Source organism: Puma concolor, chromosome A3 (genome assembly GCF_028749965.1).
Source record: "Puma concolor isolate L17-30 chromosome A3, mPumCon1.1.hap2, whole genome shotgun sequence".
Classification (NCBI taxonomy): domain Eukaryota; kingdom Metazoa; phylum Chordata; class Mammalia; order Carnivora; family Felidae; genus Puma; species Puma concolor.
This window is the reverse complement of record NC_141669.1, coordinates 25,906,842-25,932,502: the sequence shown is the minus strand read 5'-3', so window position 1 is coordinate 25,932,502 and position 25,661 is coordinate 25,906,842. Positions and strand designations below refer to the sequence as shown.

At 40.8% G+C, this 25,661-nt stretch overlaps 1 protein-coding gene across 1 annotated transcript in view; it reads left to right on the top strand.

The window, feature by feature from the left end:
- Positions 1-20,965, top strand: part of SRD5A2 (steroid 5 alpha-reductase 2) — a 42,045-nt gene extending 21,080 nt beyond the window's left edge. The window contains exons 2-5 of the mRNA XM_025927347.2: positions 8,839-9,002; positions 13,515-13,616; positions 16,109-16,259; positions 19,256-20,965. Of these exons, the coding sequence (XP_025783132.1) occupies positions 8,839-9,002; positions 13,515-13,616; positions 16,109-16,259; positions 19,256-19,322 (484 nt within the window). The 3' untranslated portion in view covers positions 19,323-20,965. The remainder of the gene's footprint in view (positions 1-8,838; positions 9,003-13,514; positions 13,617-16,108; positions 16,260-19,255) is intronic.
- The last annotated feature ends 4,696 nt before the right edge of the window (positions 20,966-25,661 follow it).

Sequence of the window (25,661 nt, the reverse complement as noted above, 5' to 3'; positions counted from 1 at the left end):
CAGCTTTCCAGCAGCAAAATCATTCAGATCAGAAGGATTATTTACCCTTCTGGGGCTCCTGACTTTCGAGAGCCTGTTCCTTATGATGGGTTTCATCAACCCTCTTTTCCTTTTCCTGCTGGGAAATCCAGTGAGGCTACATTTCCCAGTGAGGCCACTTCCAGCCTACGGCCTGGCCCTTGGGAAAACCTATACACCATTCTCTATGCTCTCTCTCTTTGTTTGCCCATCAGAGGAGGAAGATGGCCTGGAAGAGTCTGGATCCTGAATGATTGTGGAGCAGAGCACCACCGCTGAACATTATGCTGTGGCATGAGCAAGAAATGAACTTTTGTTATGTGGAAACTCTGATACTTTAGAGTTCTTTATTATAGCCATGAGCCTGTTCTGATTATAACACACTCCTTTGGATGAGATATGATGAGTTTTGGCTTTGCATTCAGATTTAAAAGGTCTAGAGGTTAGGGGTGAGGCAGATATGTGATTTGATCTGGAAGCATGGCTCACATGCGAGCACCAGTTTGGGGGCATTGTTGGCACTGACAGGGCCACTCTGGGAGGCAAGCAACTATTTAAAAATTTTTTCAAATAACCTTTCTGTAGCCTTCCAGGACCCTTTCCCTTTGAGAACTTAAGCTACCTTTAGGCCCTCAAGGCTTCATGGGGTATGAAGGGGAAGAGAAACAAAATCTTCAGCAACTATCCTGTGTCAGGCATTTTTCCTTGCATAAACATTTAATTTTTACAGGAATCCCATGAGGTAGTGAAGATTAACCTCAGTTTACAGATATTAACCATCAACTATAGGCATTATTCTTTTTGATATGCAGTTTGTTACAAATTTGGCCAGTGGAAGTCCTTTCCGGTTGGCACGTATGTAATTTTGACAGTCCCCGTCATCTCCCTTTTGATCTTGGATTGTTTCCTTACTTTCCAACACAACCAAAACACTTCTGTCTCACCTTATACTTTTTCTGCCTCTGATCTGGAATGAGCTGTTTCTCCATGGTGGCCTGCTTCTTTTAGAGAATAGCATTCACAAATGAAGACCTGGTGCTTATTGCTATGGGCATGTCATTACTCCTATGTCTTTGAGTGGGTCAGAATTACAAGTCATGAATTTATATGATACCTCCAATTCAAATTCAACATTACATTTCCTTTGACTTTATATTCATATCCTTTTCTTTTACACCAAAAATCTTAGTTTCTTTTTTGCCTTTATTTTTATTTTATTTTTTTAAATATTTTTTTTTAATTTTTTTTTTCAACATTTATTTATTTTTGGGACAGAGAGAGACAGAGCATGAACGGGGGAGGGGCAGAGAGAGAGGGAGACACAGAATCGGAAACAGGCTCCAGGCTCCGAGCCATCAGCCCAGAGCCTGACGCGGGGCTCGAACTCACGGACCGCGAGATCATGACCTGGCTGAAGTCGGACGCTTAACCGACTGCACCACCCAGGCGCCCCAGCCTTTATTTTTATTTTAGAGAGAGAGAGAAAGAGCATGTGAGCAGGGGAGAAAGGCAGAGGGGGTGAGAGAGAGAGAGAGAGCAAGAGAGAGAGAATCCTAAGCAGGCTCCATGCTCAGTGCTCAGTGTTGAACCCGACGTGGGGCTCAATTCCACAACGCTGGGATGATGACCTGAGCCAAAATCAAGAGTTGGACACCCAACTGACTAGGGCACCCAGGAGCCCCTGAAAATCTTAGTTCTTTTTTTTAAAAAAAAATTTTTTTTTTCAACGTTTATTTATTTATTTTTGGGACAGAGAGAGACAGAGCATGAACGGGGGAGGGGCAGAGAGAGAGGGAGACACAGAATCGGAAACAGGCTCCAGGCTCCGAGCCATCAGCCCAGAGCCTGACGCGGGGCTCGAACCTGGCTGAAGTCGGCCGCTTAACCGACTGTGCCACCCAGGCGCCCCGAAAATCTTAGTTCTTAATCACAATAGCATGTATACTTGTTGGCTTTCTCTGACAATATTAATAAGATAATTTATATTACAATACCATTATTACTGATAAAAACAAAAAAATCAGTTGTTATTTCTGTGCCATTCTTTCTGTCCCACTAAGGATATACAGTCATAATACCATGCTCAAAAGTCACTTGAAAGGATTCTTTTTGTGTATGTGCTTGTGTTACCAACTTTATATACAACTGGATTTATGTTTCTCTTTGTTTTCACTTTTACAGTTTGCTCTTTTTGTAACTTTTTAAACATAAAGGCATTCACATGGGCCATATTTCAAAGCTATATAAAAAGGTAAATGGGGTGCCTAGGTGGCCCAGTTGGTTAAGCATTCATCTTCAGCTCAGGTCATGATCTTGTGGTCTGTGAGTTCAAGCCCTGCGTGGGGCTCTGTGCTGACAGCTCAGAGCCTGGTGCCTGCATTGGATTCTGTGTCCCTTCCTCTCTCTGCCCCTCCCCCACTCATGCTCTGTCTCACTCTCTCTCTCAAAAATAAATAAATGTTAAAAATTTTTTTTTGAAAAAAAAGGTAAATTCAGTGACGTTTCATTTCCACCTCAATCCCTTATACTCTTTATCCTTTCCCTTCCTTCTGCCCTCTATAGCTAAGTATCTTTTAAAATTAGTTTCTCATTTACCCTTTAGGGTTTGTTTTGTTTTGCAAAAGCAAGCAAATGTGACCACTTTGATAAACAGTTTATCAGTTCCTTAAAATGTTAATATAACCATAAGGCCCACAAATTCCACTTCTAGGTATCTACCCAAGAGAATGGAAAATATACATTCACATAAAATTTAGACATGAATGCTCATGGCAGCATTACTCCTAGTAGCTAAAAAGTGGAAACAACCCATATTTCTATCAGTTGACAAATGGGTAAACAAATTGTGGTATATCCATATAATTGAATATTATTCAACTTTAAGAGGGAAGGGGGTTCTTTTTTTTAATTTTTTTTAATGTTTTTATTTATTTTTGAGACAGAGAGAGAGCATGAATGGGGGAGGGTCAGAGAGAGGGAGACACAGAATCTGAAACAGGCTCCAGGTTCTGAGTTGTCAGCACAGAGCCCGACGCGGGGCTCAAACTCACCGACCGCGAGATCATGACCTGAGCCGAAGTCGGCGCTTAACCGACTGAGCCACCCAGGCGCCCCAAGAGGGAGGGAGGTTCTGATACACAGTACAACGTGGATGAACCTGGAAAGCATTATGCTAAGTGAAAGGACTCAGTCACAGAAGACCACATCGTGTGTGATTACATTGGTAAGAAATGTTCAGAAGAAGCAAATCCTTACAGACAGAGTAGATTGGTTGTTGACCAGAAGCTGGTGGTGTTGGGGGTGTGGAAAATTGGAATTGACTGCCACCAGTTACGGGATTTCTTTTTGGGGTGATGAAAATATTCTGGAATTAGATAATGGTGATGACTGCACAACTTTGTGACTATACTAAAAACCACTGAATTGTGCACTTCAAAGGGTGAATTTTGTATATGTGAATTTTATCTCAATAATGCTTTTATAAAAAATAAATGTATATATTATTTCCTTAAAATGTTTTTTTAAACATTTTATTTTATTTTTTTGAGACACAGAGCGAGACAGAGTATAAGCAGGGGAGGGGCAGAGAGAGAGACACACAGAATCCAAAGCAGGTTCCAGGCTCTGAGCTGTTAGCACAGAACCGGACGGGGGGCCCGTGAAGTCAGATGTTTAACCAACCAAGACACCCGGGCGCCCCTCCTTTTCTTGATTACAAAATGATGGCAAGCTTTTTGTAATATACTCTTTATCAGCTTCCTTTTTTTCGCTTACAAATAAATCTCGGAACTTGGATGAATCTTGAAGGAATCATGCTGAGTGACAAAAACCACTTTAAAAACTACATGTGTTCGATCCACTTAACATAATCTTGAAATGACAAAACTGTGGAAAATGAAAATAGGTTAGTGGTTACCAGGAATGGGGAGAGGATGTGGCTATAAAAGGATAGTAAGAAAGACCCTTGTGGTGAAGGAGTAATAAAATGTACTGAGAGTTTAAAAGTATCATAAAGTATGATCTTCTCAGCCTTATGCAAATACATTTAAAAACTTGAGTGATAAGCATGATTTTGTATAAAAAACATGTGTTTTTCAGGACTTACTAGAGTGCCCCAGAAGGCATAGATAAGACAAAGAAACCAATTATTCTGAGAGAAATAGAGATATTATCAATAATAACAACAAACCCTCCTCCCAGCAGTGTAGTCCTAGACAGATTTCACAAAAAGCTTCTGCCAAATTTTTAAAGACTGTGTAATTCTAGTGCTATCTGTCATTCCAGAGCACGGTCAAAGAATGAAGCCTTCCAGAATCTTCTAAGAGTGAAGTATAACATTAGTTAGAGGAAATCCTGGAAAGGTCAATGGAAAATCCCATTGACAGTCACACAAAATAAGATTTTAAAAAGCGTGGGATTAAACATAACAAAAAATGTGCAAAATCTATGTGAAGAAACTTAAAAATGTACTGGGGAACACACAAAAAAGACCTGAGTTAGTGCAAAGGAACCACCTGTACCTGAATAAAATGGTAATGTCAACAACAACCTAATAAACACATTACCAAAAACAACACGTTTACTTATCTCTTCTTTGTTCCGGTCTAAGCACCTTGCATATACTGACTCACTTAATCCTCACAACCCTATGAAATGGGGGTGGATGGAGAGACAGACACAACAAATGAAGTTAGGTGACAGGGTCATAGAGCTAGTAAATGGAAGAAGCCCTACAATTTAAAAAAAAAAAATTCATTTATTGAGAGAGAGAGAGAGAGAGAGAGTGCAGGGGAGTGGCAGAGAGAGAGGGAGAGAGAATCGCAGGCAGGGTCTGCACCATCAGCATGGAGCCTGACATAGGGCTCGAACCCACAGACTGAGATCATGACCTGAGCCAAAACCCAGAGTCGGGCGTTTAACAGACTGAGACACCAAGGCACCCCAAGAAGCCTTGCAATTTAACCCCTGTGCACCACTGCTTGAATTTTCTCTTCGTTAACTTAAAAATTGAGATATAATTCACATACCATAAAATTCATCATACTAAAGTGTACAATTAAATGGTTTTTAGTATGTCGAAAAAAATTGTGCAACCTTCACCGTTGTCTAATTCTGGAATATTTTCATCATCCCCAAAAGAAATCTTGTACCTGGTAGCAGTCAGTCCCCATTCCTTCATCCCCCAGCCCCTGGCAACCACCTGTCTCTAAGGATTTGTCTGTTCTGGACATTTCATATGGATGGAGTCATAGAATATGTGGCCTTTTGTGACTGGCCTCTTTCATGTAGGATATTGTTTTTAAGGTCCATTCATGTAGCATATGTACCACTACTTTATTCCTTCTTATGGTTTAATAACATGTCATTGTATGGATGTACAACATTTTGTTTATCCATTCATCATCCATTCCCGCTTGGGTTGTTTCATTTTGGTTACTATAAATAATGCTGCTATAAATATTTGTGGACAAGTTCTTGTATTAATGTATGTTTTCACATATTTAAAATAGTTAATTTATAGTTTTTGTCTGGTAAGCTCAGTGATAGGGCTTCTCAGGGACAGCATCACCGTCTTTTGGTTGCTTTTCTCCCCTGTGTATGGGTCATACCTTCCTGTTTCTTTGTATGTCCCACGGTTGATTGTTGAAAATGAAGCATTTCTGATGATACTTTGTGGCAGCTCTGGGAATCAGATTCTCCTGCCTTCCAGGGGCTTGTTGTTGTTGCTGTCTATTGTCATAGTCGTTTGTTTGCTTAGTGACTTTTCTGAACTCATTCTCTGAAGTCTTCATGTTTATTGTTGTGGCCACTGAAGTCACTGCTTGTTAGCTCAATGATCAGTTAATGATGGCACAGAGCTTTCCCTAAACACCTGGAACCAATTAAGTCTCCCTTGTCTTTGCCAAGGACCTCTGGGTGTCTGTTAAGGGACTTGTTCAGTAATCACCCATGTAGTTTACAGCTCTGCTTTTAGCCTTGTTAGCTACTTGTGCAAACCTTAAGGTCAATCAGAGGTGAGAGTGTAGGACATTTTCAGGTCTGTTTTTGAACATGTGCATGGTCCTATGCATGTTCATGGCTGTGTAGATTCCCAGAAACATACCTGAGATTTTCAAAACCCCTTATGGACATCTCATTCCTCCATCTTTCCTTTGAAGCTTTTGGATGAGTTTTTCATCTGCCCCACCTGTTATCCGTTGCCTCAGGCCACTGCCCTAGTAAAACATTCAAAAACATCCACCTTCCGCAGAAACATTTAGCCCTGGGTAAGGTTGAGTGAGGTGGTCAAAAGACAAGCCTTTTGAGGGGAACCACCAGACAGATAACATGATGACTTCTCTTTGGGACTAAGGCTCCAGCCCTGTTTTCCTCCCTCCAATCCTGGGAATGTGGGCTGTTACTTTTGAGGCTGTGCTGAGCTGGAACGTGGGAAATGGGACTAAGATGAGTAAGTTGAAATGCACGGTGTTTGTGGCCCTTCCTGAGATTCAGCTATTTTCTTGCCTAAATGCTCCCCATGTTACTGCAAGTCTGGACTAATACCCAAAGTTTTGACAAAGTTGATTTTGACTTTTATTCTTTTGCCAGTTTTTTCTTTGCTTTTATGCTTTTTTACAAACTCTTAGAGGTCCCCCTTCTGTGATTTCCCTCCCTTAATTAATTTTTACATCTAGGAGTATTTCTAAAATTAGCGGGGTGAGTGTTCCATGAGTTGGTTTTAAAGTTCAGATGAAGAAATACATAATATAGAATAAGTTGAAAAGCCTCAAAAAGAGTAATGATTTAAGAATAGCCCCACCTACAACTGGCTGACTCAGTCCCTAGAGCTTACAACTCTTGATCTTAGGGTTGTGAGTTTGAGCCCCACATTAGGAGTAGAGTTTACTTAGCCCCACCTAGTATTAAGATATATATTAAAAGTACAATTATTAAAACAGTGTAATACTGGCAATCAATAGATCAATGGAAAAGAATCGAGAGTCTAGAAGAAGAATCAATTTTTATGGCCGTTTAATAATACCAATGGTAGTGCATGTCAGTGAAAAAAAGAATTAAGTAAATTTACTATCATTAGGAAAAAGATTTAAGTCGGATTCTTATCTAACTTCTTACAACAAAAGAAATTCCAAATGTATCAAAGGTTTAAAAGTAAAATGTAAAATCATTAAATAATGAGTGGTTATAAGACTTTGGAAGCAACCCAAATATCCATCAAAGTAAAATAGATAAACACATGTGATATATTCATACATAACAGTAATATACAACCATGAAAGTATATGAACTATATAGCTTATATACAACAACATGCTTGAACTATATAGCTTATATGCAACAACATGCTTATATTAACAATAGGAGTTAAAGACATGACATTAATGATACTCTAATAATCATAGAATATGAGTCCATTCGTATGGAATTAAAAATGAACAGAAATAAACCATATTTTTATAGATGCATCCAAATGTGGTAAAATTGTAAAGAAGCAAAAAGAAATTATCACAGAAATCAGGATGGTGGTTATGTCTGGGGTGATGGTGGTACCATGAATAGGGAGGGACCCATGGGAGGCTTCTGGGAGTGATGGGAATGTTCTATTTCTTGGCTTGCTTAGTGATTATATGGGTGTTTATTTAATAGTTATGCATTAAACTGTTCACGCACGGGGCGCCTGGGGGGCTCAGTCAGTTGGGCTTTGGCTCAGGTCATGACCTCACGGTCTGTGAGTTCGTGCCCCATGTTGGGCTGTGTGCTGACAGCTCAGAGCCTGTAGCCTGCTTTGGATTCTGTGTCTCCTTCTCTCTCTGCTCCTCCCCTGCTCACACTCTGTCTCTCTTTCATTCTCTCAAAAATAAATAAAAATATTTTTAAAAATCTTAAAAGACCTGTTCACATAGGTTTATGAACTTACCTGTATGATTGTTATATTGAACGATAAAAGAAGGAAAGTTACAAAGAAGATATAGTTGATGTCTAGCATTCAATTATACCTTGGCAAATTTTTATTTTGAGGCTATTTCTACTTTATTTAGTTCGATCTTCCTAGATTACTCTAGATTCCATAACATTTAGAGGACTCTCTCTCTTTTCTCACGAGATTTTTCAGTCCACTTTCTAGAAATGCTACAATATCAGTAATTAAGTCTATCAGAGAGACATAGAAAAATGCATTGTTGAGTGGCTGCTATAAAAATGTCATTGCACTGCTGCATGGGGCAGGCCAGGCTTTCCCTTTCTTCAGGATGGTATGGATTTTACTTGTAGATTGATATAAAGCTGATCTCCAATTCTGGGCTCATAGGATTGAATTTATTAACTACTGGATGGAGAGGAAATGTAACTTTCAAGGCTGGTCTCAGAATAAAATAAGGTAATAAATGGTGACTACTATGGATTTTAATGAAGTGAGATAAATAATAGCATAAATGATTGCTGTAGAATTGAATAATAATATTCTTCTTTGCATAAGTTCACCAGAAAATGATTTTATAAAATGGGTTTGATGTAGGGCACCTGGGTGTCTCAATCGTTTTAGCATCTGACTTTGGCTCGGGTCATGACCTCATAGTTTGTGCATTTGAATCCTGCTCCAGGTGTACTTGAGCCCCGCTCTGGGCTCCACACTCTCTTACCTTCCCTCCCTCCCTCTCTCTCTCTTTGCCCTCCTCTCACTCTCTCTCTCTCTCTCTCTCTCTCAAAATAATTAATTAGTTAATTAATTAAAAAATGGGCTTGATATAATTGTTTACTGTTTTATCTTATTTGATTTTTTTTTTAAAACAGTGTATCCTGTCCTTTCTTTCCCATATACCCCAGGACATTTGTTTACTCATTGCGTACTAGAGGGAGGCCTTTTCCAGTTGTGTTCCTCGTCAAAGGCTTTGTTTTCTGCATGGGAAATGGACTTCTCCAAGGCTACTATCTGATTTACTGTGCTGAATACCCTGCTGATTGGTACACAGACATACGGTTTAGCCTGGGTGAGTACACCTGACCATCTCCCACCCACACCCCAGTGAATATCCCTTCCAACAGCCTGAATCACCATCATCTCTCCCCACCCTACTGCAATAACCCTTAGTGACTCCCTACTCCTCTTCTCTCCCTGCTACCAGTCTTTTCTCTATAAAGCAGTAGAAGAGCACTTTGAAAAACATCATTCCCACCCCCCCCCGCCCCGAGAATCCTCCAGAATTCTATTACTCTCAGGATGAAATACAAATTCCTTACCACTGTCTCTGCTTCTGACACCCAAATATTGTTGGTCCTGCACGATTTCCCAACCCTATTTCCTGCCTCCATCCATTTACTGTGCTGTAGCCTCAGGGAACTTCCTGCTGGGCCTGAAATGGCCAAGCTGGTCTGGCCCCAAAACTTTCAAACAGACCATTCCCTCTGTCTAGAATGTTCTGTCCACATATATTCATGGAGATTGGTCCCTCACTTTACTTAGGTCTCTATCAAGTTGTGCCTCCTCAAAGAGACTTTTCCTGACCATTTATCTAAAATAGTAGAAGACACTAATTGTTGAATTTTTTTTTCATTATCTGCAAGAGGAACTCAAGTTGGGAAGTTTCAATTGTGCATTACTTCGACTCAAACCAAAATGCAGGGATTATCCTTAATTTTTCTCTTTACATCACACATCCAGTTCTACCCATCAGCCTAGTACAGCTGCATTTAGTTCCATAACTGTGCCAACTGGGCTCACTTCTCCCTCACTGCTCCAACTTTGTCCTAATCTGAGCAGCGATGACCTCTTGCCGGGACCACGACAGTGAACTTCAAACTAAGCTTCCTACCACTGGTACTGGCCTTCAATAGCCCCTTTTGCACATAGCAGTCAGAGTCCACATTTGAAACCACAAATGACCGGGAGCACCTGGGTGCCTCAGTTGGTTGAGTGTCTGACTCTTGATTTAGGGTCAGGTCATGATCCCAGGGTCACGGGATTGAGCCTTGCATCAGGCTCTGCACTGAGCATGGAGCCTACTTTAAGCGTCTCTGTCTCTGTCTCCCTCTGCCCTTTTCCTCTGCTCTGTGCTCTCTCTCTCTCTCTCTCTCTCTCTCTCTCTCAAAAAAAAAAAAAAAAGAAAAGAAAGAGAAGTAAAAAGAAAACACAAATGACTGGAGGATTAGTTATATGAATGCCGATACACGCACACAATGGAGTGTTCTGGAGTCACAGACACAAACAAACAAAATAAAACAAAAACAAGGAAGGTCTCTGTGTGCTCCTGTAAGATGTCTCCAGAATATGTGGTTATATAAAAATCAAGTGTGAACAGTATATATAGTATGCTACTTGTCATGTAAAAATGGTGGGAGGGAAGTGTGTGTGTGTGTGTAAAACTGGAAAAGGGAGTATCAGATTGATAAAAACTAAAAAGGTGACACATAGATTTTCAGGGAAAGAGAATGGGATGGTGGGCAGAGCTTCTCTTTTGATATGGTTGTGTCCTTTGAATCACAAAACTTCATAACTTAGGTAAAAAAAAAAATCTAAGTGGGGGCACCTGACTGGTTCAGTCCAGGGAGAAGGTACTCTTGGTCTCGGGGTTGTGAGTTTGAGCCCCATGTGGGGTGTAGAGATTACTTAAATAAAACTTAAAAAAAATCTATGATACGCATCAAGGAGGTCACTTGTTGGGATGAGCATTGGGTGTTACATGGAAGTGATGAATCATTGGGTTCTACTCCTGAAACCAATACCACACTGTATGTTAACTAACTTGATTTTTAAAAAATAAATTTAAAGAAAACTTAAAAAAATCTAAATGGAAAAAGTTCCCTAAAATTGGGAACAAACAAATAAATGTACCTAACTATATATCAAGCTGGTAACATAACCACACAGGAAAATGACTTATGCTAGTTTACAGGAAATAAGGCAAATGAAGAAGTAAGCTGAATGGCACCATGAGAAAATGAGCCAGTCTTATCTAGAAAGGGGAGCATTCTGAGGTACAAGAGTCCAGTCTTTTCAAGAAGTCAGTGCCCTGAAAAAATGTTTTAAAAAGGTAGAGGTCAAAATGGTCTTAAAAGAGATAATGACCAACTACAAGATATGGTCCTATGTTGGACTTTGGTTTGCTCAACCCAGCTATAAGGAGCATTTTGCTTCTTCCTGGGGAAATTGAAATCTGGCCTAGATACTACACAAGATGAAAATCTGGAAGGATACGTACTAAGGTGTTTAACGGTGGTAATTTCTGGGTGGTGGGAATAAGGTGTCTTGATTTTCTTATTTTTACAAATTCACATGTAGTATTCCACATATTTATTTCTTTTGTAATATTAATAAACAGAAATAAGTTCCTATTTTTCCCTGCTTAAAACCTGACACTGGCTTTCTCTTGCACTTAAAAATCCAAACTCCTCACCAAGGTATATAATGCTTACTGTGTTTTTTTTAATTATCATCCAGTCCACATTTTCTCACTTTTCCCTTTATCTTAAAGTTTCAACTGCAAAGTTTTTACTTCTTAGTCACAGTAAACCTATTCTAGCCTCAGGGCCTTTGCACCTAATCCCTATACTAGATTGCTGTCCCTCAGATCTGTGCGTTCTCATTATTCAAATCACAGGACAAATGCCAAATCTTCAGAAAAGATTTTCCACCTCATCTAAAGTAGAGACACCACTTCCCCTCCCCAGCTCATTCTCTATCTCATGATCCTATGATCTTCTGCTTTGGTGTGACATTATATAATTAAAACAATTTTAATTATTTGAATTCATTTGTTTCCTTCCATTAAAATGTAAGCTCCATGAGAACAGACACCTCGACTGTTTTCTCACTACTGTATCCCTGATGTTTAGGACAGTGCTTGGTACATAGTAACAGTAAATAGTAGTTGAATGAATAAGTGAATGAATAGATGAATGAATGAACACATAAGTGAGTCTTGTACCATCCTTGTGAAATAGGTACTGTTAGAATCTCCATTTTACAGATGACAAAATGGAGGCTGAGAGAAGGTCAGTGACTTGCCCAAGGACACACAGCACAGACTCTGAGTCCAAGGTTCCTGCTTTGTCCACTGCTGTGCATGCTATCTCCCCTCCTTCTCTCAACGTCTTGCCATTGGTGTCTCTCCCCAGTTTCCTCTTCTTCCAGGCCAATAACTAAAAAAAAAAATATTATCGGAATATAGTTGACATACAATGTTATATTAGTTTCAGATGCACACCATGGTGATTCAGCAATTCTATACATTATTCAGAGATCACCAAGATAAGTGTAGTCACCATTTGATGCCATACCACGGCCAATGATCTTTCGACTAGACAAGACTGAAAATCATATCATATCGTATTTCATATCACACTAAATGAGGTGAGAGTAGATCTGACTGTTTTGAATTCAAGTGTTCTTGCTTTTTGCCTCATGTGTTTTGATCGGTACAAATACACATCGTTGAGAGGTGAGGTTGGGCATCTATGTGGAAAAATAGAGTGTTTCTGGGTTGTAATGGTGCCCATTGGGGTGTAAGACCTAGCATCCCTTATCCTGGCTCTCCTCACCTCAGACCAGGGCTCTTTCTGAACCAATGAATGGGGAACATGTGTGTGTGTGTGTGTGTGTGTGTGTGTGTGTGTGTGTGTGTGACTGACAGTGGTAGAAACCAGTTTACTAGGTGCCAGTCTCCCTAGTCCAGCTCATGTTACTTTCATGCGAATGGATGTATCAATGAGGAATGCTCTGAGCATTGAGTCACAGAAAACCAGTTCATAATGACTTAAATAATTAAGAATTTATATTTCTTACATAGCAAGAATGTTCAAAGGCAGGTGACTTCTGCATCCCTTCAATTGCTTACAGATGTCATTAAGATCCCAGGAACTTTCTATACTTTCTTTTCCACTGTTCTTAACATGTTTGTATGTGGTCCTCATGATATTCACTCCAGGACTGCAAGACAGTTGCTATAACTCGAGGCATCACATCTGGCAATGAATGAGGAGGGTGACAGAAGAAGTGCTGTTCCATCTGCCCTGTTATCAGAAAAGCAAAACATTTCCAAGGAAACACCCAGAACATTCACTTCCCTTTACATCCTTGTGGCAGAAACAGGTCACATGACCACTTTTCAGACTTCCAGCCTCTATAGTGTGGAAAGGCAAAGGAAGGGGATTTGGAATTATTTGTTGAGTTTGCCAATCACAATTTAATTATTTGTGAATGAGTCAAAAGCTTGCTATTCATTCATTCATTCATTCAAGTATTGGCCGATGGTGTTGCCTCCCTTTTTCTTCTCTGCCACCTGCCTCTATCATATGACACAGTTCTATGAAACAATGTGGCCTCTCCACCAAATTTGGGACCATGACTAATTGGCCACCCTTTGACATTCTTTGTAGCATCCTCAGCATTTGAAATTGAATGCCCTTGTCTCCATTTTTAGGAAGAAAAAAAAAACTTAGCTTGTGAGAAAAACACCAAAATCAGGATACATTTTTAACTTCTTCCTTCTGTCTTCTTTGCTAAGGTGTCTTCTTATTTATTTTGGGAATGGGGATCAACATTCATAGCGACTGTATACTGCGCCAGCTCAGGAAGCCTGGAGAAGTCATCTATAGGATTCCACAAGGTAATGTCTCTCCTGCCCTCCAGATTTCTACTCTTCCTTGGGAGCCTTTCCCAGGGATTATGCTATGAATGGCAAATGGGGGGGGGGGGGCAGTGAGGGCACAAATGACACACTATATCTCCATTTGCCTCTGACATCCCCTCCCACCCCACAACACATTTGTGTTTTTTATCTAAACCTGGAAGTTCAAGAAAGGCAGAGGCATCCTCAGGAAGGTGTGAGATCATAACACCCTAAAGGTGGGGTAGTGCAATGCTGGGGGCAAGGTGGAAATAGGCTACCACCTAGTTACAATAGGTATGATTACATGTGCTGGGTTAGGCTTCTCTAGAGACACAGAACCACTAGGATACAGATACGGATACAGATATATATATATATATATGGAGAAATTTATTCTGAGGAATTGATTATGGAATTGATTATGGAAGCTGAGAAGTCCTATGATCTGTTACGTGCACGTTGGAGACCCAGGAAAGCTGGTGGTGTAAATTCCAATCTGAGTGCAGGAAAAGACTAACATCCCAGCTTAAAGACAGTCAGGCAGAGAGAGTGAATTTTCCCTTACTCGGCCTTTTTGTTCTATTCAGGCCTTCAGTGGATTGGGTGAGGCCCACCCTCATCAGGGAGGGAAATCTGCTTCAGTCAGTGTATAGATTCAAACATTAATCTCTTCCAGGAACGCTCTCATGGACATACCCAGAAATAGTATTTAACCAAATATCTAGGCACCTTATGGCCCAGTCAGGTTAACGCAAAAAGTTAAGCATCATGTGTACACAGAGTGTTGGTCCTTCCTGAGTCAGCAGATAAAGATGAATCCTGTATGACTTGTCTTTTCCAGTTGACCTAGATTTGTTTAGTGAGTAGTCAGGGCTATATTTCCTACCACTTGTATTTTCTTAAAGGTGTGGAGAGCCATAATTAATCACAAATTAGGATGGGAGGTCTTGCAACTACAAATGCATTCTCAGATATAAAGTCACAGGATATTTGAAACCCTAACTGTTCCCAAGAAATCAGGGTGTGAGGTTGACAAACATAAGCAGTTGAGAGTGAACCAGTCCAAGTAATCCTTGGATATTTTAGGTGGTACTTATATAGGTTTAACCTCCTTTAACCTAAAAAGGATGGCTCCCATCCTTTTTGATGTAAATGGAACCTAAATTTTCCTAAGTTACAATATGGTATTAATATTCATTTTTAAAAATTTAAATGTTGCTGACATCCTAATGGTATCTTACATAAAACAAAAATAATGCCATACATTGATAAATACAATTTGCTGCATTCACAGGCAATTTATAGACCCTTTGCAGTAGGACAGTGGTTCCTCCCAGGGTCTGGAAAATCACAGGTCTGGAACTGCTGAGGCAGTGTCATCTTTAAGGAAGATAAATTTAAGGGGCTGTGGGATTTTAAATATTCACTCACTAACCAAACAAAGAAGAGCAAAGAATGCTCTTAAAAGCTCCATTGTCGAAGTTAGTTTCCAACTTTAAGTTATGTTAGAGAATGATTTGAAAACAAAATATTCTTGGGGTGAGAATGATTTGAAAACAAAATATTCTTGGGGCGTCTGGGTGGCTCAGCTGGTTAAGCATCAGACTCTTAAGTTTGGCTCAGGTCATGATCCCCGGGTTGGTGAGTCCCAGCCCGGCATCAGCCTACAGGCTGACAGTGGGGAGCCTGCTTGAGATTCTCTCTCTCCCTATCTCTCTGCCCCTCCCACACAGACATGTGTGCTCTCTCCCTCTTTCTCAAAATAAATAAACTTAAAAAAAAATAAGAAAACAACAAAATATTCTTTATAGAATTGTGGAAAGAAAGCAACTAGTTTTGGGTGAGTTTCCCAGTTTAGTGTGGGGCAGAAAGTGGATATATTTACTGTCATTGGAAATGTGTTGGTTTCTATTTATAGTTTTGATATCAGACATACATGGTTGGATAGAAAAGTAAACCTTGAAAATCAGCAGAAGCAGATCTTGCGGCGGCGGGGGGCTGGGGGCGCAGTCCCCAAATCTACTTCTGGCATCAACTCAGGTTTTTATTCTTGTCACACTGTGTGTTGTTGCATTTTGTCTGAGTGCCAGCGTGAAATACGCTGGCGGCAGTGTGGGTGTCCGCGGGAGAAGGGAGAAGGTGAGAGGTGGCCTGGAAACATTACTTAATAGAACGAAACAAACCCCACACCTCCTGCCTCTCTTCTGCGTCCTGTCTGGGAGCCAGTGGTGCAGCCGTTGCTAGAGACTGGCTAGAGCCTGTCAAGAAGTTGCTGCCACTCCTCGTGATTCTGGGATGTTCCGAGAACAACAGGCTGCGTCACTTTGTTTTCCCTTGTCCCCAAGAAAACTGCCCTAGACTGCAGTGACCATAAGGAAGTCCTCAGCCCCTTGTCCATTGTAGCTCCCCTTTGTATTTCTACATAGGAGGAGCGGTTTTAATGTGGCAATGATCCAGTTCCAATGATTCTTTCTTTCTTCTGCATGCAGGTGGCTTGTTTACCTACGTTTCTGGAGCCAATTTCCTTGGTGAGATCATTGAATGGATCGGCTATGCCCTGGCCACGTGGTCGCTCCCAGCGCTTGCATTTGCCTTTTTCTCACTTTGTTTCCTTGGGCTGCGAGCTTTTCACCACCATAGGTAAACTTTGCACTCAGGGTGGCAGCATCCAAGTAGCTTTCTTCTCTAAACAGGCTTTCAGCCCTGGGAGTCAGATAGATGTAGAAACTAAGACATGTGTTTGTATAAGGTAAAATTGATACAGTTTTCTGGACTGGTAAATTCTGACTTCCTGGGCTTTCACTGAACTTGGAATTTAGCCGGATGACAGTATTGTAAAAAAAAAAAAATTTTTTTTTTCTATGAGGAAAACTAAACCCATTGGGGAGTGACTTGGGGAGCCACCTAACGCCTTGATGAAGAAGGCTTCCCAGGGAGAAGCACTTTGTGTCCTCATATGTTAGGCGGCTCTGTGCCCTCCTAGCAGGCTCACCTGCTGGTGGGTGGATTCTGGGTGGCAGTGGGCTATAGGGAAGGGTCAAGAGGCACAAGGAGTGCTTCAGTTCAACTCACTTCCATTTCTCTGCTTCAGTTCATTTCACTTCTGCCACATTTCTAAGTGTGTTCCGTGGGCGGAACTTTCCGCAGCCTCACAGGTAATTCTGAGGGACAGCCAGGATACAGTCCCACCAAGGGACAGCCTGGCCCCAGGTCTTGTGGAGCTACTTTCTTTAATTCTAGGCTTGGTGCTAACAGTCCAGGTAATCAAAGAGCCTTGGAAACTCTGGGATTATTTTATTGGAATCTGTGCAATATTCGGGCTTACTTGGGTATGGGTACTTCCCTTTCCCTCTACCTCCTCCCTCCATAAGTCATAGCCAAGGTCATTGCTGGCTTCCTGGGAAGGCAGGGTAAGTGAGTGCTTATGTGGTATGATTTCAGGACTGTCCCCTCACCTGGGTAATTGTACGGGTTTGGAAACTTTTCTCTGTAGGGCTAGCCTAAAGCTTTACTAACTTCCACCTCCCTCCCAAACCCTGCACCTCGGATGGGGTGGGGACCAAAGCATTGACTAAATGTCTCACTGCAGGGGGAAGGAAGGTAACATGCTAAGTTGTTACCAGGCTTTGAACTTGAATTTCAGATCCTTTCTCTAAAATGGCATTTGTTAAGAAGGGCATTTGTTGGAATGAGCACTGGGTGTTATATGTAAGTGATGAATCACTAAATTCTGCTGAAATCATTATTATACTATATGTTAACTAACTTGGATTTAAATAAAATTTAAAAATTAAAAAAAATAGGGGCACCTGGGTGGGTCAGTCGGTTGAGCGTCCGACTTCGGCTCAGGTCATGATCTCGTGGTCTGTGAGTTCGTGCCCCATGTCGGGCTCTGTGCTGACAGCTCAGAACCTGGAGCTTGTTTCGGATTCTGTGTCTCCTGCTCTCTCTGCCCCTCCCCCGCGCATGCTCTGTCTCTCTCTCTGTCAAAAATAAATTAACATAAAAAAATTTTTTTTAATTAAAAAAATAAAACGTCATTTGTGGCTGGAGACAGAGAGAAAGAGAGAGAGAGAGCGAGCGATAGCCAAGGGGAGAATAGCCTTGGAACCAGGATCTGAGGGACCCTTAGTCTCCTGCATAGGTGTTTTAGTTGGGCTAATGATTAATTTCATAGTTTAGAAGGTTAAACCAAGAATGGGTTCTTTTCCTTGGAGTGGAATTTACGCAGACCTGTCAGAAATGAATAAAACAGTAGCTGTCCTCATGACCCGTGCCAGCCACCTCCTAGACTTGGTGGGGACAGGCTGCAGAGCACCCTTCCTCTCTTGAGGCAGTCTGCTCACCACCAGAGGTGGAGAGGGAGAGGGCAGAGAGGGCATCAGCCAGCAGTTCAAGGAGCCCTGAGAAGTGGTCTCAGTGGAGCTGGTCAGGGGAAGGACAGCATTTCCACCAGAGGTTTCCAGCTGGTGCCCCAACAAATTCCTAAGTGTGGCCCTGTCCTGTTAGGTCAGACTGCTCCAGAGGGAGGCCCAGAGGGCATAATCATAGCACCGGAAACATGCCACCTCTCATCGGATATTATTACTGGGTGTCCCCCAGTTCAAATTAAGGCACTTTAACAGAGTGTATCATCTTGACTATAACCTGAGAACTACCAGCTTCAGTTAGCTAGGAGGACAGACTGGTCACTGAAGGAGAAAGCCATTTCACAACTTCTGTTAATCTTTCAGGGTTGCCGAAACAGATGGCCGCAAACCGAGTGTCTTAAAACAATAGAAATTTATTTCCTTGTGGTTCTGGAGGCAGAAGTCTGAAATCAAAGTGGATGTAGGGTCATATTCTCTCTGAAGGCTCTAAGAGAGAATCCCTCCCTGCCTCTTTCCGGCTTCTGGTTGCACCTGCCGTCCGAGGTGTCCCATGGTTTACACAGCTCCATTCCTAACCTCTGCCTCTGTCCCCACATGGCCTCCTTCCCTGCCTGTCTCTGTTGTGGTGTCTCTTCTCCCCTTCAGTCATACTGGATTAAGGGCCTTCCCTACTCCAGTATGATCTCATCTTACCTTAATAAATTATATCTGCAATGGCCCTATTTCCAGGTAGGGGGTTAAGGCTTCAAGCATCTATTCTGGGGGACACAATTCAACCCATAACACAAGATAACATTTTCTTGGCATTCCCAGGCCTCATGAGGGGATATTCGCCTGGGAACATTACCAGGTCTCTAGGAGTAACCTTGCCCATTGTCTTTGGGGTCTTTGGTTCCTTATTTCCCGGTTGAATCCATTGAGCAATTCTTTCTGGCTTATACTTTTTTTTTTATTGTGGCAAAATACACATAACATAAAATTTACCATTTTAGCCATTTAAATGTGCCATTCAGTCATCTTAAAGTACATCCATAATGTTGTGCAACCATCACCACTGTCCTCTGGCTGTTACTTTTTATTTCCCAACACAAGAAGCTTGAACATTTACAGAAGAGGGTGCAGGAGGGAGAAAGAAGATGGACAAATGGCCGTGTGGAAGAGTCAGGCCCTGAATAACTGTCGTTTGATTAGTCATAAGGATTTCAGACCCAGTGAACCTCCACTGTTGACCACTGCTTATTGTAATTATCCTTTCTTGTCTTTTAGGTTCTACCTCAAGATGTTTGAGGACTACCCCAAATCTCGGAAAGCCCTCATTCCATTCATCTTTTAAAGAAACCAAATAAAAAGGAACAGAGCTCCCACATGACTGTCGAGCACCATCAGGCTGCTGAACCTGTAACTTTTAAAGCTGCACTGTGCATATACATAATAGTAGGCTTCTTGCATTCCAACAGCTGTCCTGGAGATCCTGTGAGGTGGGTACTTAGTGTGTACTCCACTGTCCCAGAGCGTCTCTTTCCTGATCTCCTTTTGAAGCTTCGACAAGGCTCTTTTCCACACAGAGGCATCTATCTGCTTCTTAGCTATTCCTCCTAGAAAGTATAGAACTTCCCTATACTTTTTTCTTTGGGTGATCTGAGTACGTGTGGCTGAATACCTACTCTACATCAATGTAAGACATCTCTGTAGTCAGAGAGGTTCCCAGTTGAGGGCATTGCTTATAGACTTTATTAAAGGTACATATTTTATACCCATACAAATTAGCAGATATTGAAAATCTGAAGCTGCATGGATCCTGAGCAAATCTACTCCCAAATGGAAACTCAGTCACACTTTCCTTTTCCTTAGTTAATTATGAAAGATGTGAGATGAACTTTTAATAGAGGAGGCTCTCTTCATCTTGCTAAAGATGCAACGATGCACTGACCCCATTTCAAATTTGTATATTATCTCAGTGCCCCTATCTTCTGAAAGATTCCATGATCCCTGTTGGAGATATCCCCAGAACTGGTGTGGGTTTTATTGAAGGACGGCTTTTCATGACCACAAAGAGAAAGACATGACTCTGGTTGGTTCCTGAGAGAATTAAAAAAAAGTGTTTTATAGTAGACATTGTCAACTCTGGTATTCTCTGAAACCTGTGGAAATATCCAAGTAATGAGAGAATGTTAAAGAAGGGAATTGACTGGATAAGATCATACATGGCTTGCCTGAAGACAATTGCAGTGACACTGAAGCATATCAGAAGCACTCAGCAGCTCTCCTCTTCTGGGATTTCTTCACTGCAGTCCTCGGGATCTGATCAGGAAGCCATTTCCTGGGGGTAGACTGAACAGCAGTCCTCAGAATCCCTGAGGGCAGATGCTGAACCTCTGCCTCTGAACCAGAGGGACGCAACTGGGCAGAAGGCCTGTTTTGTTTGGCTCAGACAGGGCTTCACACATAATTTGACTTCCTTTTTTTCAACATTTGAAGTTTCCAAAATTTCAAAGTTAGGTCTCTACATTTCAATTGTCTTTAAAAAGTTGGAGGATCTGAGATCATGAAGCCCACTAAGAATGGGGACTGATCAGCTAGTAGGCATTAGAATTTGCAACCTCGGTGGAGGGGTCACCTAGCATGGGAACTTGACATCGGGCTCTCTAGGGAGGGGCTGAACATTCATAATCAGAATGTACAAAAATATTTGTCCCCTCAGGTCCAGGTTTGTGGCAAGTGTTGGTAATATTTAGCAAGCCCTTTTGAGAAATGAACACTAGGTTTATCACACGAGGTACTAAGTACAGAAATTCGCTATATAAGAAACATAGAATGCTCAGAAGATCTAAGAATGATATATATTACTGAAGAATATAAATTGTAATCATATAAGTGTTTTTCTGTTTATTAAATGCCTCTCAAATCATGGATGCTAAGTAATTTTGTTTGAATTTAAAGATCCCTGGGCTCATAAAGATTTTTATAAGGTGTTGACCTGTGGGGTTTTTTTTGTTGTTGTTGTTTGCCTTTTGTTTTCTTCCTTTTTTTTTTTTTTTTTTTTTAAAGTATTGCTTCCTTTTTACTCTTCTGTCTTCATTTTGTCAACTTGAAATAAGGGACTCTGAGTTGAAAACAAAAGAGAAATATAACTTAACAGTGTGTCTCAGGCACAGCTCAGTACTCCAAGAAGGTGCAGGAAAGGTGCTGGAGAATGTGCTAAGGCTAGATGATACCCCTCATGTTCAAGAATATACAGGTGGGGGAGACATTCTCAGTGAAGTAAACCTTAAGGTGTAGCTTGGGCTCCGTGAAACAAAAGACTTCCAGTTCTCTCCATGACATTGAAAACTGCCTTTATTAAAACTTTTATTTTATTGCCATATAAAATATCTGGGCTGGTCCTTGAACTGTAATAAGTGCTTGATGAATGGCAGCTGCTCTTTGCCTGGTAGGTACAATCTCTGGATAAAACTGTCATTCAGCAATTGCATTTTTTGCCACAAGAGGGTGCTGTCTAGAATTTTTAGGCCAACCCTGATTTAATAAGGTAACTTACATATTTGGAAATTTTAAATACCCTATTGTCATTTCAAGTTAACGTGATCGTCGACTTTTCTTTTTTTAGTTTATTTGTTAGTAATCTTTACACCCAACGTGGGGCTTAAACCTAAGACCACGAGATCAAGAGTCCTACAATCTATCATATCAGCCCAGCCAGGTGTCCCTAATGTGGACTTTCTTAATTTAAATATAATGTGGATTAAACTTCACGCAATCTTAACTCTTCTTTTAAAACTGAAGTACTCTCAGTGTTCTAGGGCCATTGTTTTCAACTCGTTTTCTCTGTGTAGGGCTAGAATATGTATGCAGATGGAGTACAATAAAAGTCTGAAGGGAAGGTATGTTCATCCTTAAATGTATTCCCTTTTTTCCTAAAACTAGAGTGCAACAAAAATATGGTTAGTGTAGGATTCTATGGAGTGGTTTTTGAAACAAGAGGTTAAAATATGCCTGTGGCTTAGCTAACAAAATATTCTGTCTTGCTCTTGCTGAAACTTTCATGGAGGGAACGTTTTCCTCCTGACCTTGTGGGAGATGTTGTAGTGTTCTGTTTGTTTTCAGAATGAAAGAGCCAAAGTACATTTAAGACATCAGCTAGTTCTGCCCCATTCACATAATAGATGGAGACACTGAGACCTGCAGTGTTAAAATGCCTTCCAAGGTCACGTAGCTGGTCAGAGTAGCCATCCTGTCTTGCCCCTTTAAGAATCAGAAGTTTGTCTTTCTTTGGGCACGTGGGTGGCTCAGTTGGTTAAGCGTCTGGACTCTTGGTTTTGGCTCAGGTCTCGATCTCACGGTTTTGAGTTCGAGCCCCTGGGTCGGGCTCTGGGCTGGCATCTCAGAGCCTACTTGGGGTTCTCTCTCCCTCTCTCTCTGTCCTTCCCCCACTTGTGCTACTTCTGTCTCTCTCAAAATAAATAAACTTAAAAACAAAGTTTGTCTTTCTTCTTAGGGCATAGCAGGCTTTTGTAAGAGAGACCCAGCAGAGCCCACATAGATAGGCTCTACATAGAATTTAAGGCCTGAACATAATCTGCAATCATTTATTAAGTATTCAAAATACAAAAAAATGGTAAGGGGTGGGAGATATTGTTGAGTTAGACATGATTCTTGTCCTTTAGGGGCTACCATTTAGATTTCTGAGGAACTCATGCAGGAGAAAAACAGCCAGAGCTTCAGTGTGGTGCTACAGTTCAGACTCTACCAATTGTCACATCCATTTTGTGGAATCTGTTACCCGCACTCTGTGGAGAGGATCAGGCTATGCATTATCATGAACCTGTTTCATAAAATGAAGGTGTGGTAGAGATCATGGTGAGTAGAGATGGCATTTGTGTTCTGGAAAGGGTTTCCAGTCCCAAATTACCCTTACCCCCAATGCTTGCCTCCAGAAGGAGCAGCAGCACTGGCTTTACTGTATTCAAAAGGGGGGGAAAAAAGACCTCTAATGAGAAATTTGCAATTAAATAGTGATTTAGGTGGTCTAACCCTTTCAGGAACAAATAAATAAGCCTACGATTTTACTGCCTTGCAGTTTTTTAATAGCTGTCTTGACTTTTTGTGGTAACCTTATGGTAATCTCACCACGAATCAAAAGATAAAGCTCTTGGCACATGAAGGAATGAACTCATGAAGAGTCATTTCCTTTCTTGCCTGGCCTTTTGATTCTCTAATAGGCTGTGGGCCGAGGTCCAGGCATGGCAAATAAGCTAGGGTAACAATAAATGCTAAGCAAAACCTTCTAGAAAAGGCTGCTGATTGTTTTATGGCATCTCCACTGTCCCATGATAAAAGAAAGAGGAATGGTACCAGATGGTGATGTGGGTGCTTGGATGATTTAATAGCCACTGAGTGGATTTATTTTTAAGTAAGAGATTTACTCATTCTCTCTGTAAGTCCATTAGGCTGTGATCTTAAAAGGTTCTATGTTATTTGTATCATGTCCCATTTCTTCCCACCAGCCATAGCTTGGGATGTGGGTGAATGAAATGCACTGTTGAGGAAGGTTAAATATGTACTAACCTGTGTTTAGTTCCTTTTGTCTTAATCTTTGTTAAGTTCAGGGTTTGGCTTTGCTCAGTGAAGTCAGAGGCTAGGTAAGGGATGTCCATTACCCTCTCCCACATGGCAGGCTGGCTGAGAGCAGGAGGAGAACACAGAACGTGGAGGAGGTGGGCAGTTCTGTAGGAGGAGCAGGGGTAGGGGCAGGGGAAGGTGAGTGATAAAGTCAGGGAAAGGGCCTTGGGAGAGGGAGTCTCTCCCGACAGGGTGGGATTCTTTCCTTTCTCTTGCCTTCAGTTTGCATAAGTCTGATCCCTTCCTTATCCTCCCAGAGAAAGAATCCTTCTGGGAGAGAGAATAAGCTCTTCTTAGAGCTCCTTTTTCATAACGGAAGATGCTTAATTTCTTTAAACACAAGCCATATGGTTGTACCTCACAATAATTTAATTATGTTTCTGTTCACTCACCTCATAAAGATGGTTTTAAGTCTGTACAGCAGTGACACTTGTGAGAAAGAGATAGAGTTGTGCTGAGAAGTGCATGGTAGCATCCAAGTTTGGTGAGGCCAGTGGGGGGATGGGAGCCTCCAGAGGAGTAAGCATCCACAGGGTGTGGCTTTTTCATGGTCTTTCTTTTCCTTTACTCCAGAGGCCCCAAAGGAAAGGATCCTTCCCTACAGGGATGCATTTTTTTCAGCATTGATTAGAAAGCAAATGCCATAAAATCAATTACATTTCTTTAATTAATTCATTAATTAGTTGCATTTAATGCATTTAATTAGTTAATTCATTAATGTAAGATTCTTATGCTAAATCTATAGAGAGAGGTATAAATCTGAATGTGAGCTGTGTTAAGTTAAAGATGTATACTGCATAAACTCTAGAGTGACAACTAAAAAAAAAGAGATATAGGTAATAAATTAATAGTGGAAACGAAAAGGAATAATAAAAAACAACTCAATCCCAAAATAATGTAGGGAAAGCAGAAGAATTGAATAAAAAACAGATGGGGAAAATAGAAAATAGTGAGATGGTAAATTTAAATCCAACCATATCAGTAATTAGATGAAATGGAAGTGGTATAAGCATTCCAATTAAAAGGCAGAATTTCCAGACTAAATAAAAAAGCAAGATCCAACTATATGCTATATTCAAGAAACCTGCTAAAATTACAAAGTTAGTGGGTGGAAAATATATACTATGAAAACATTAGTTAAAATAAATCTGGAGAGGTTATGTTAATATCAGACCAAGTAGATTTTAGAGCAAGGAATATATTTAAAAACATTCTTAATTCTAGTATAGTTAACATACAATGTTATATTAGTTTCAGGTGTTCAATACAGTGATTCAACAGTTCTATCCATAACTTAGTGTTCATCATGATATTAATACCCTTAACCCATTTCACCCATCCCCCGCACCTACCACCCCTCTAGTAACCATCAGTTTGTTCCCTATAGTTAAGGGTCTGTTTTTTGCTTTGTCTCTTTTTTTATTTGTTTGTTTTGCTTCTTAAATTCCACATATGAGTGAAATCACATGAAATCACATGAGTCAATTCTCTGACTGACTGGTTTCACTTAGCATTATACCCTCTAGATCCATCTATGTTATTGCAAATGGAGAGATTTCTTCTTTTTCGTGGCTGAGTAAAATTCCATATATGCACCACATGTTCTTTATCCATTCATCTGTTGATGAACATTTGGACTGTAGAGCAGAAAATATTATAAGTGATAAAGAAAGACATTACATCATGATAAGCCAATTTATCAAGAAAGCAAACCTAAATTTGTACACATCAAATAACAGAGCTTCAAAATCTATAGGCAAAACTTCTATAACTGGAGGGAGAAATGAATCCATAATTGTAGTCAAATTTCAATGCTCCTCTCTGTGCACATTATCTGTGCACTTTCAAATAACCTGTATGTCAAAGGAGAATCACACGATAAATGAGAATATTTTGAATCAAGGGTGCCTAGCTGGCTCAGTTGGTACAGCATGTGACTCTTGATTTTAGGGTTGTGAGCCCCATGTTAGGTGTAGAATTATTTAAAAAATATAATCTTAGGGGCGCCTGGGTGGCTCAGTCGGTTAAGCACCTAACTCTTGATTTCAGCTCA